Source organism: Telopea speciosissima, chromosome 5 (assembly GCF_018873765.1).
Source record: "Telopea speciosissima isolate NSW1024214 ecotype Mountain lineage chromosome 5, Tspe_v1, whole genome shotgun sequence".
NCBI lineage: Eukaryota > Viridiplantae > Streptophyta > Magnoliopsida > Proteales > Proteaceae > Telopea > Telopea speciosissima.
The window spans coordinates 6,964,140-6,976,261 of NC_057920.1; the positions used below are offsets into that span (position 1 = coordinate 6,964,140).

The following is a 12,122-nucleotide window of genomic DNA, read 5'->3' on the forward strand; positions in this document are numbered from 1 at the left end:
TATCGATGACTAGCAAAATCGATACGTCTCACTCGATACAGGTAATACGATACCGATACCGCAGACCATGTTGGATCATCTTCAACTACTAGCTTAAGTTTTTGGGTTGGATCTAGAAATGGTATTCATGGGTTATCCGAGTCCACTTGTAGAGCCAGATATGCCGAAGCTAGGGTAAAAAACCGAGGTTTCATTCTCCAACTCTTCCCACCCCCAAGTTAGAATTGCCAGCCTAAATTATTAGATTTAATTGTACCATTAGGAAGTTAAATTTGATCAACTAGGGCTAGGCTTAAACAAACTCAAGTATCCCTTTTTGGTCTAACAATGGTGTATTTAAATCCTTTACTCAACCTCACTCCAACTCCTTTATTAACCACACAGATCCAGCAAAGTTACTTAAATCTCTTGTCTAACACATTAAGCAAAGTAGATGCGTAGAAGATTGTTAGCAAACCACTTTTTTCCAATTGATCATTTCCCAATCACGGAACATTCTTAACACTCTTCTTGTAAGTTATAAAACAAACCTCTCCACCCTCAACCCTCTCCAAAACGTAATTAGGAAGAGGAGCCAAACTGAGAAAAATTAACGTCCCCTCCCTCCATGAAGATCGATAAGGAGATCTTTCACTCAAGTCACCCACAACACAAGCTTATGCTCCAGTACACAGAAGTCCCCTTCAACTGCGATGGGTGCAAGGAAGCCGGAATTGGGCTGAAATACAAATGCGAGGTATGCGAATTCGATCTACACAAGGCTTGTGCGGTTGCGCCGCCTTTCACCACTCACCCCTTCTACAAGAAATGTGAATTCATGTTCTATCAGCAACCACCAGGTAGTGTGGATAGGGTATGTGATGCTTGCAGTAACGACGTGGTAGGATTTGTGTACCACTGCAATGGGTGTGGTTTCGATCTTCACCCATGTTGTGCAAATCTCCCACAAGTATTAGATGATGGGAAACACAACTTATATTTGTGTCTAAAGCTTTCTAGTTCTTGTCATTGTTGTGGTGGGAAAGGTCCTGGTTGGTCTTATAGGTCTGATTGTAAGAACTATAACCTTCATGTGTCATGTGTGAAGGAGTTGCTTATGGAGAGTTGGCAAGCTATGTATCTTAATGTGGACAAGAACAAGGTAAGGGAATTGGAAACGAGAATTCCAAGTCTGAAAGGTACTTTGCATAGCCATCATCATCATCATCATCATCATCATCACAAGGGGAAAGCAGGGAAGAAGGTAAAGAAGTGTTGCCAGATTGCTGCTGGTGCAGTTCGTGTTATTGTCTCAGCAATTCTTGGAGATCCTACGGCTATAATAGCTGCTGTTGTTGGGGCTTTAATATCCAAATGAAAGAAAGATAAAATTACAAGCATTCATGGGTGGGTTTGTACTTAAATTCTTTAAATCCTAATGGGTTAAGGTGTTATAGGGCTTATTATATATGGGTATTACTGTTTCTAGTTATATATGGGCTTTTCTATGTTTTGGGCTCTCTGTGTCTTTGTCTGTAGCTGTGTATGTGTATATGACAATAACATGTTTGATTGCCTATTCTTATTAAATTAAATTATTTTTTTTAAAACTCTTAAGGAGAGACAAGCAAGTCAGTGGTTGGTTGTATGAACCATAGTTACTTATAAATTGTTTGGTTACATATATATGGCACATATTTTGTAAGTTTTAAAAAAAAAAAAATTGTCATATTTGGGTTTCTAAATTGTTATATTTTTCCTCCTTTTTTTCTTCAAAAAAATTAGGTGACTTTGTGTAAATCCCAAGCCCTCCCAAAAAGAAAAGTTTAGTCCAACCATCTCTTTCCATCTCTACTTATAGGAGAAAAGGAATTTTATTAGGGCTCCATTGTTTTCTGAAAAAAGTAATATTAAAGTTTAAAAAACCAATTCTAAATTTTCCTACTGATTTTATCTGCAAATATTCCTCTTATATGGCTTTCAATAGGAACAAATAGAGCAAGGTAGGGATTTCACAATTTAGATCAATAATTAGGGATTAGTTTCGCACAACAAAAGGAGGGCGGCGGGCCTTGGCCCATCGGTAAACTTGCTCAATTGTACGTTATGATTCTCCCCAAACCCCACCGTGGCAGAAACCTAACTATACATATTTTGGAGACAGTGTATACCTTCCCAACCTTTTTGAAAGAAATAAAAAAAAAAAAAAAAAAAAGTTTCTAAGAACTTCTTTTATGGGCGAAAAGCAAGGGTATAAATGCTGATGGTTGTGAAATAAGAGACATGCCAAGTCCTTTTACTTTAACTTTTCACTTTTTACCATACAATATTTCATTTATGAAAGCAAGGCTTTAAGACTTTAATAAGCAAGCGGAATCAGGATGGAATAGGTCATGAGCGATTCTGATCCAATTTCAATCCAGCCCAACCTGTAAAAAAAACCCAAGTTTTGGGCTTGTCCTTTTAGGCCGGGTTTGGGCTTGCGGTAAAAAATAAATATCTGAAATTGCGTTGGGCTTGCATTGGTGCCTTCTTAGGTAATTAATCTGAAACCCACCCAAGCCCGGAAACTCGTACAAATACGAGCCTTTTATGTGTATATATGTCACTCATTAGGCATAAACACATGCATGCATTACATAGTATAAGTAAAATACAATATATCTAAACGCTTTCATAAATATTCTTGTAGAGTAGAGAATGAAGTTTTCATTATGTACATGTTAGATCATGAATTAGTTTAAAAAAAATATATAATTTTTTAGAATATTAAGTAAAATATGCATATTTTGATAGACATTCATTCTCACAATCAAAAAATAGTCTCTAGGAATATGAAAAAGAAAAAATGATTTTCAATGTACATCCATTGGATCCTATTTTTTCAAAGGAATTACACGTATGGAGATTCAAAAAAGAATCGATTTGATCCAGATCATAATCTACGTTGGATTTGATTCCCCATTTTGTTAATAGAGGTTGTGCTCCGAGAATTGAAGAATTAAAGATCAATGTAAAAAATAACTTTTATTCTGTGACTCAACATTTCTACCACAAGAATAGCAAAACCTTGTGGATAACTAAGATTTTTGTAGAATTTGGAATGTAGCTCAACAGTTAATGAATAATCATTATTTGTGTTCGTGCATTCATTCATTATTGCAAGCCAGTATTGCCAAAAGCATAATTTAGCATAATCAATATATTAGTTATCCACCAATCAAAGAGTTACTAATCATTTGCGTCACTTCAAATAAACAATAATAATAAAATAGAATAGAAGCTTTTTGTTACCAAGGGTGAAGATAGAATCTCTTCATCCAAGGTGATTTGATGTGATTTAGCTCTCGAAACAATGAGTCTCATCATTCTCACATTCCCTTTTGCTGAAGCCCATTAATAGAGCAAACATGTCCAAGCCCGAACCTGGCTGGTGCTTAAATAGTTTTTCTAAGGTTGGGCTTGGTCTGGGAAAGCTCAAACCTGAGGTTAGGTCAGGCTCCGGCCATCTCTTTGGATTAGGATCTTCTTCAGGGGGCCCAGCGCCCAGGGTGCTGCCAAGGGGCATCCAGCGGCTGAGCTGTGCTGCACACATCTTGGTGCATGCCTAGGGATGTGTGTGGCACAGACCAACAGCTGGCAGCACCCTGGGCGTGCTGGGCTCCCTGGAGACGAGCTAAATTCCATCTCTTCTGCTGCCCAATGCCCACCCCTATTAACAACTGACAAGCCACTCTTGAATTTTTACAATGAACTTTAACGGGTGTGTTTGGTATGCATTCTAGGTCAATGATGCATTCCAAGAAATCATAACAAACGCAATCTTATTGTTTTCCTCAGACGATCTTAAACATTTCTGACCTACTATTTATTTAACATATAGGAGCAAGAATGTTGCTAGGTTGCGTAGCATACACTAGTACCTCCCTGTGTCTATCTCTCTCCTTCCTCCAATAAAGACATATATGTCTTCTATTTTGGGAGGAGAAAAATATACATAGGGAGGTACTAGCGTATGCTATGTAGTTGGACAAGGAACTCAATCAGTTAATGTACATCTGTCATTTCATCTTCTCAACCTCAGTATTATTTTGTTGGTCAATCTTGTTAAAGAGAACAAACTATGCATCCATGCTTTGAAAGTGCTTGGAATCATATATAGTGTACTTTTTCAAATTAAGGCTGTGTTTGGCATGATTTCTTCGAATATTATCGCTCTAGCAGCTAGAATACATACCAAATGCAACATTAATTCTCATCGCCAATCTCTGTACGCTCAACATGGCTCATCTGTACGTAGGTAGCTTATATAACACAATTAGAAAAATGCGGGTCAGCCGGAACCGAGCCCAAAAGAAGATAGACAGAAGAAGAACAATGGAAGTAAAGCCCACGCATCCAACTGGATTGGTCTTTAGTTAGTATGTGGCAATATGGAAGACAAGCTCAACCCACTTATTTCTCATTTTCCTTTCGTAAGTTAGTTAGACTGGATTCTATCCATTCAGCCCAAAATTAAAAAGTATTTTCCAAATAACTACCCAACACTTAAAGAAGGCCTTGCTTTGATGGATAAGAAGCAAGACCCTGTGCATGTGAAGGATAGAATTAATGAACTAAACCCAATTAAACTCATGTGCTTCAAAGACCTAGTTTGTGAATGTTGCAAATTAACCTAATTTTTTTGACCCTCCATAAAAATTAATGTTATTTTTCTTAAGGGCAGTGATTACAATAATCAAATTGAACTTTGAACTCAAAATAATTTTCCAATAATTCTCAATACAACATAATCATGATCAGGTAAATCAAAGTTTACGTACATTAATGAACTAATAGCAATCAACACTTGAAAAAACACTACAGGCAATTTCACAACAAACCACATAGCTTTCGATCATACTCTATAATAATTCTCTTCTCTTCTTCTTCTTCTATATCAAAATAAAGCTTCTCCAACCCCTTCACCAATCAACTCAAGCAGAGCTCCAAGAAACCCTATTATCACATGAGTTGCAACGCCAACTGCTTGCCCTAACTTACTAGGCTTTTCAGGGGGCTTGACCCCATTAGAATAAAGGCCATTAACCATGTTCTTAGCACAAACTACATGGAGGTGGTAATGCTCACAAACCCCACATCTGTAAACCCTCCCGGATCTCTTCCTCTTACACTCATGACACACAAAATCCGAATCTCTACTTGTAATTGACATCTTATTTGATGATAAGAGTTTGAGGGTATGGACATGTACCGGAAACTTCATTTCCCAGGAAAGCTGAGCACAACAAGGATGCATCCCGAAATTACATGTACTACAACGATAAGCGTATCCTTTCAAGCTCTTGCTGCATAAATCGCAGCTTGATCTCAAATATCCACCACCTTCATGCAATTCAGAACCACCATTTATTAGAATCAAGATCGAAAACTGAGGAGACAACATGAGTTGGTAGTTATACTCACCTGGTTTAGTGAAGAAGACGAGAGAGTGTTGGGTGTGGAGTGAGTGGGTGTTTAGAGATGGTGGAGCCAAGGCACAGAACTCATGGAGCTCAAAATCATCACATTCTAAACACTTGAACCTGTTGCCTGCCCCGAATTCTTTGCAACCCATGCACTTGAAGAGAGAAGGAAGGTTGATTGGTAATAGGGTATGCTGTGGATGACTGAAATGGAGAATTTCTTTCTCCTCTTCTTCAAGGATTGGAAGAGGAGAGGTTCTGATTTCCATGGATGGAGTGAGAGAGATGTAGTTCTCGATTTTCTGAATTGAAGGATTTTCTGATCATAGGTTCCCCAGGCTTTAAACCGTTTAGACCGGCCTCTATAAACGGTGCAAGCACTTCATGGAGAATAATTAAAGGTAGATCTCTATCAATCTCTCTCGGAAAGAGGATGCCAGCAATATATATATATATATATATATATATATATATATATATATATATATATATATATATATATATATATATATATTATATATATATATATAATGGGTTTTTATATATATCAACCCAAAATAAAATAAGGAATAACAAAAAAAAAGAGAAGGAAATCAATCGTTGAAAACAAAACCTATCACGAGGTAGAAAAAAAATGGAAATATGTAACAACAATCACACAAACAAATATAAGGATTTAAATCATTTGATAAGATTGTCTACGTCCACAGTGAGATGAGATTTGTTTCACTATCAATGGAAAATAGGATTAATTGCATTACAAAGAAATAACCCTTGTTACATATTTATAACAAAACCCTATATAAGAATTTTACCAAAATACCCAAAAACTATAGTCTACTGTAGCTGGCTACATTATGCATTGTATCTGCATCTCATTACATCTCATTGAGAAATAATGTTGCAGGCTGCCCGGTAGGACCATCCTGTCGAGACACAGCAAGGTGGGGAATGACGTACTGCCTTATCCCTGTCCAAGCAGGGGTAAGACAGTCATTCCCTGTCTCACTGTGTCATGAAAGCACAGTCCTGCCGGACAGCTCGATAGTAGAGGATCCAAATTGGAACCGTTACCAGTCTTGACTCTGGATGGATTCCTGATGGGATGGAAAGCTTTAAGATTAAGAGTGGGGAATACAAAATATCTATCTATAGTGCTCAGGGGAGAAAAACTGAGAGCATTGCAAGAAGGCAAAAGTTTCTGTTGCTTTCCTTTTTGCTTTTAACTTGAAAAGGAGTTTGCAAGTGATTTCGGCAGCGTGTCCCACCTTCAAGATTTTTTGACTACCCTTCATCTTCGAAGTGGATCGAATGATCGGGTCACCCTGATGGCCCATGGATCTTTTATTGGATGAACAATATAATAGCTAGAGGTTCCCTCATCACAGCCTGTTTTCTTGACCCGATTACTTATGCCGTTGATATTAATGAACAAAAACATGGGCTTAATGGGAAGTTAAGAGAAAAAAGAAAATTCTATTTTTAAAAGCATTAATTAACGTGGGGAATTGGAAAGTTGAGAGAGTATATATTAATCCTTGATCCACAAAGTCAAGGATTCAGTCGTAATTTCAGGGAAAGGTTTGTTTCATCTCTTCACGTTTCGAATGCAGCTCCACAGGTATTTATTCTTATTCGATTTAAAGTTGAAAACATATTTCAATAAAAACTCCAAAAGTTGAAAACGATACAAATTTGGCAGCCTTACTCTTGAGTCTTGACAAAGTTTTCCTCTCTTTTTTTATTTTTTCTTTCTTATGTTTAAAAAAAAAAAAAAATAAATAAATAAATAAAACCTACCAGGGTTTTAGTAATCCGCAGAGACTGTTACTGAACCGGATCGGTCTGGATCGGTTATGTTTTCATTAAAAATATTATTTTCTCATTTTTACCCATGTCTGTATCGATCCACCAATACAGGACTGGTATAAGTCTCCACCGATATTGATGTGTACCGATTCCTCAAACTATGCTACGTACTCTCGAATAATTATCACTTCCAACTCGCTGCCTGCTCCAATTTCCTTCAATTCCTCACATAAGAGCAGAAATGACCAGCCTACCCCACCTTGGGTAGTGTGTTCAAGTAAGGGGTAGGGTGGTCATTTCCACTCCTATATGAGGGATTGGACGAATTGGAGCAGACAGCGAATTGGAGGGGATAACGATTCACCTACTCTCCTAGCTCCTACCAACCTACTTCCATCAAGACATACAAAATTACATTTTTATTGATGCCCTGCATTCACTTTTATTGGCTGTTACGATGATGTAGGCACTACCTGACTAAACATCGATTACATGTCTTTTTTGTTTTTTTTTGGCCAATTGCACACGCCACCTCAAAGTATTAAGAATTTTTATCCGCTGCTGTAACTGGAGCGCTGCTGTGCGCATCGTGCGGCGCAGCAGCAGCCATGTGCACACAGTGGGGCCAATATTAACCAACCTGTGAAGTTGGGGTCATTTTGATGCCCTCCAATAATAAGCAAATGGGAAGCAGTTTTCTGTACGGGAGTGTGGCCTACGCCAGCACTCCTATGTGTCTATCTCTCTCCTTCTTAAAACAAGGAGACAGAGGTGTCTTTTTACATGGGGAGGAGAGAGATAGACTCATGTGAGTGCTGGCATAGGCCATACTCCCGGACAGAGAACTTTTTCCCTAAGCAAATTTAACGCATTGAAAGATAATGTGAGAAAAAGAATTAATGGACCGTGGGCTCTGGACCATGTTTGAGAGTCCAATTTAAAAACTAAAAACATTAGATGTGGAGAGTTATAGGAAGATACCAAGACTTGAACAAACCGTGAGACTATAACTCTCTAATTTCCAACACTTATTGAATAACATGCCATTAAATTATTAAGTTTTTCTTCTTTTGTTTTTGTTTTTTTTAGGGGGGGTGTAAAAAGTAAAAACATCTAATTTCGTTCCCAATTATTGGCTGTAATATATGACTAATGTTCATTGTTAATTGAGTTCTTGTTACTTCTTTTTACACTAGAAACAGATCACAACTGAGGGAATTGGCTGATACCAATAATGATTTTAGCTATTCAATATAGCTGATACCAAAACCGATTTTTGACGATCTAATACAACCGATTCTGAAAAAAAAAAAAAACAAAAAACTCAAGGATCTACGGAATATTACTAGGATCTACTGATTCTAGGGTTTTTTGTTTAGGCCAATTCAGACCCGATTCAAATAAGAATCGGCATTGATCATTTCCATCACCGATTCCCAATTTAAAAACCCTGATTCAGAGTCTCAAACAGACTCCAATTAGTTTATGGCAATTGGGATCTGGAGGCATGTTCCAAAATGGGGTTCAGATGATGTGGAACAGAGGAAGCAGGAAGAGAAGATGAAAATTTTAAAATTTTGGAAGGATAAAACAATGCCACATGAGCTATGAGGATTCCGTACATTGCATAATATAGACAATACAATATTTTCCTATACATTTGATAACCACATTATGAAGCCATTGGAGTTTCTAAGGATCTCACAAGCAATCATGGTGCTCACTCTAATTGGATGGTATATACCACATAATGCTTTCTTGTTGCAATTTTTTTTTAAAAAATATATTATCCATTCACCCTAAATAAAGGTCGCAATTTTATTGGAATTTTCATTCCACCCAAAAGAAGGAAAAAATAAAATAAAAAATCATGGAGTGAAGTGCTCTTGAATCAAATCTAGATACCATAATTTGTTTTCCAACCAATGTGTACTGTACACGAATCAAATTGATCTTTGAATTGCCAACCATGATTAGGACAAAACAAACATACGAAAACTATATCCATTAATACAAACATATTAATTCTCAATACAAACATGATTCGTGAGGTAAATCATAATTTATCATGAACTTATAGCAGTCAATCCTTTACAAAAATACTATAAGGTATTTGATCGATACGTTAAAAGCTCTAGAGCTAATGAAACGCATTAAATCAAATCCTTTAACCTATGTCATACTAGACTGACCCAGTCTAGCACCCATACACTAGAATGGGCCCCATTAGGCACATAACAAACACATACAATTCACAACAAGCTACATATCCTTCATACGTACCCTTCTTCAATTCTTTGGATTGGGGGAGGAAGGGGGAAGAAGGGTTTGGTTCATTTGCCAGGGGTTTGGAAACAAATAATAATACAAAATCTGGTTGTTTTAACTTGATATTCCTTTGGTGATGGAACTGCTTTTCATAGCAATAGTATCAAATAAAGCTCCACCAACCCCTTCTCCAATCCCCTCAAGCAACCCTCCAATGAACCCTATTATCACATGAGATGCGATCCCAACCGCTCGCCCAAACTTGCTAGGGTTTTCAGGGGCTTTGATGCCATTAGCATATAAACCATTAACCATATTCTTAGCACAAACTGCATGGAGGTTATACTCACAAGCCCCACATCTGTAAACCCTACCAGATCGCTTCTTCTTACACTCATTACAGAAAAAATCCGAGTCTCCACTTGTTGACATCGTTGATGATAACAGTTTAAGGGTGTGGACATGCACCGGAAAATTCATTTCCCAGGAAAGCTGAGCACAACAAGGATGCATAGCGAAATTACATGTACTACAACGAAAAGCATATCCTTTCATGCTCTTGCTGCATACATCGCAGCTTGATCGCAAATATCCACCTTCAAGTAATTCAGAATAACCATTGATTAGATTCAAGAAAACTGAGGACAATTGTTAAGTTCTTGATCGATACATCAAAAGTTTCAACGCTGACAAAATACATTAAATCAAATTCTTTAACCTATCTCATACTAGGTTGGCTCAATTTAGGGGCGACCCATACACTAGATTGAAGCCGAATAGACACATCAGAGAACTCACCTGGTTTAGTAAAGAAGACGAGAGAGTGTTGAGTGTGGAGTGAGTGGCTTTTTAGAGATGGTGGAGCCAAGGCACAGAACTCATGGAGCTCAAAATCACAGTGTAGACACTTGAACCTGTTGCCTGCACCGAATTCTTTGCAACCCATGCACGTGAAGAAATAGGGAAGGGTGATTTGAAACAGGGTATGCTGTGGATGACTGAAATGGAGTATCTGTTTCTGATCTTCTTCAAGGATTGGAGGAGAAGGAGCGGTTCTGATTTCCATCGATGGAGATTTGTTAGTGAAGAAGTAGTGAAATGTTGTAGATAGACTCTCTTGAAGGATTTTCTACTTATGGGTTTCCCAGGCTTTTAAACCGTTGCGTTGAGACCTCCTCTATGAAGGGTACAAGCACTTGATGGAGAATATATTTATATATAGAGTCTAGAGTCTAGATAGATCGATCGGTAGAGAATATTTATGCTGGAAAGTTGGAATACGAGTACATTAATTATTGGTTGCAAACTGTATAACAAAATTCTTCGATCTCATGGGTTTATCTATACATGAGGATGAGCTCTCATGGCCGTAGGATGGATGGTGGATCAATCATCAACTGTGGGCCGTGGCCCATCTAGTCTACTCCATTATTGTATCTTATTGATCTAATAGGCGGTTGGTGAGGGAGTAGTCCTTTTTCTTGGCACTCCTCCCATGGATAACAGATTCCAGTTCTTTTCTTGGAAGAGTCTACAGCAGCTGGGCTGTATGGACTGCGTCTGCATCTCATCATGTCCTATTGAGAAAAAATTTGCAGAGAGGGTCCCATATAGAGTCTAGATTCCTGATGGGCTGGGAAGCTTTTAGGGATGGACAATTGGACATAGTGCTCACTCACTGCTCAGGGTAGAAAAATTGAGACCAATCCTTCCATCCATCTAAGTCTGTCTTTCTGCTGCTGCTTTCTTGTTTGCTGTTTTTTTATGGAGACGATGACTTAGCACGTGATTTTGGGAACATGTCCTTTTGTCAAGATTTTTTGGTTCGTCTCTTCTTTTTTCTTTTATTTTTTTAAAACCTTTCTTTGCCTTCAAAGTGGTACCACCGATTTTCACGATCTAGGAAAATTATCACCTCAATTTGTCTATTTATCAATTTTTACAATTTTCTCTAATAGAAAGAGGTAGATCCCTTCCAGACAGGGGGTAAGAATGTAAGATGATCATTTTTATCTCCTATTAGATGAAATTTAGAAAGTTGACGAAAGATATGTTAAGGAGATAATGGGATCACCCAGATGTTAGATGGGGCCCATGTTTGTTTTTGTGACAAATTTTTTTTGGCACCCTCTCTCTCTCGCGAAAGGTGTCAAGGTGGGGTTGTTTTGGTGCCCTACAATCATATAAACAAATCCAATAAAAGGGACAAAGCAACCATTTCAACTTTCTTCCCTAGTTTCCCTCTTCGTGAGTTGTAGAACATTGTTAGAAATTGATTGGGTAAGATGCAATAAGGCTTGTTGATTCCCAATTATTGGCCATAATTCATTACTGATCTGTTCCATTGAGTGAGTTCTTGTATTATTTTTTTGGGAAGCAGTTTTCGGGAGTGTGGTCTACGCCAGTACTCTCATGTGTCTATCTCTCTCCTCCTTAAAATAAGGGGATAGAAATGTCTTTTCACATGGGGAGGAGAGATATAGAATCATGGGAGTACTGGCGTAGGCCACACTTTCGGACAGAAAACTTTTTCCCTATTTTTTTTACACAAGAAACATATCATAAAAGAGGATTGGTCCATGCAATTTCAATCCAACGATA

At 37.8% G+C, this 12,122-nt stretch overlaps 3 protein-coding genes across 3 annotated transcripts; 1 reads left to right on the top strand and 2 right to left on the bottom strand.

Annotated features, from left to right (window-relative positions):
* The first annotated feature begins 581 nt into the window (after nt 1-581).
* LOC122661214 lies at nt 582-1,358 on the top strand. The gene has a single exon (XM_043856553.1). The coding sequence runs from the start codon at nt 608-610 to the stop codon at nt 1,355-1,357; it is 750 nt and encodes a 249-aa protein (XP_043712488.1). The 5' UTR covers nt 582-607; the 3' UTR covers nt 1,358.
* Nucleotides 1,359-4,918: 3,560 nt separating this feature from the next.
* Nucleotides 4,919-5,707, bottom strand: LOC122661815. The gene is made up of 2 exons (XM_043857329.1): nt 5,446-5,707; nt 4,919-5,361 (listed from the first exon to the last, which is right to left on the bottom strand). The coding sequence occupies exons 1-2, from the start codon at nt 5,594-5,596 to the stop codon at nt 4,919-4,921; spliced, it is 594 nt and encodes a 197-aa protein (XP_043713264.1). The 5' UTR covers nt 5,597-5,707.
* Nucleotides 5,708-9,612: 3,905 nt separating this feature from the next.
* LOC122662304 lies at nt 9,613-10,629 on the bottom strand. Its single transcript, XM_043857893.1, has 2 exons — nt 10,320-10,629; nt 9,613-10,117 (listed from the first exon to the last, which is right to left on the bottom strand). The coding sequence occupies exons 1-2, from the start codon at nt 10,585-10,587 to the stop codon at nt 9,636-9,638; spliced, it is 750 nt and encodes a 249-aa protein (XP_043713828.1). The 5' UTR covers nt 10,588-10,629; the 3' UTR covers nt 9,613-9,635.
* Between the last annotated feature and the right edge of the window lie 1,493 nt (nt 10,630-12,122).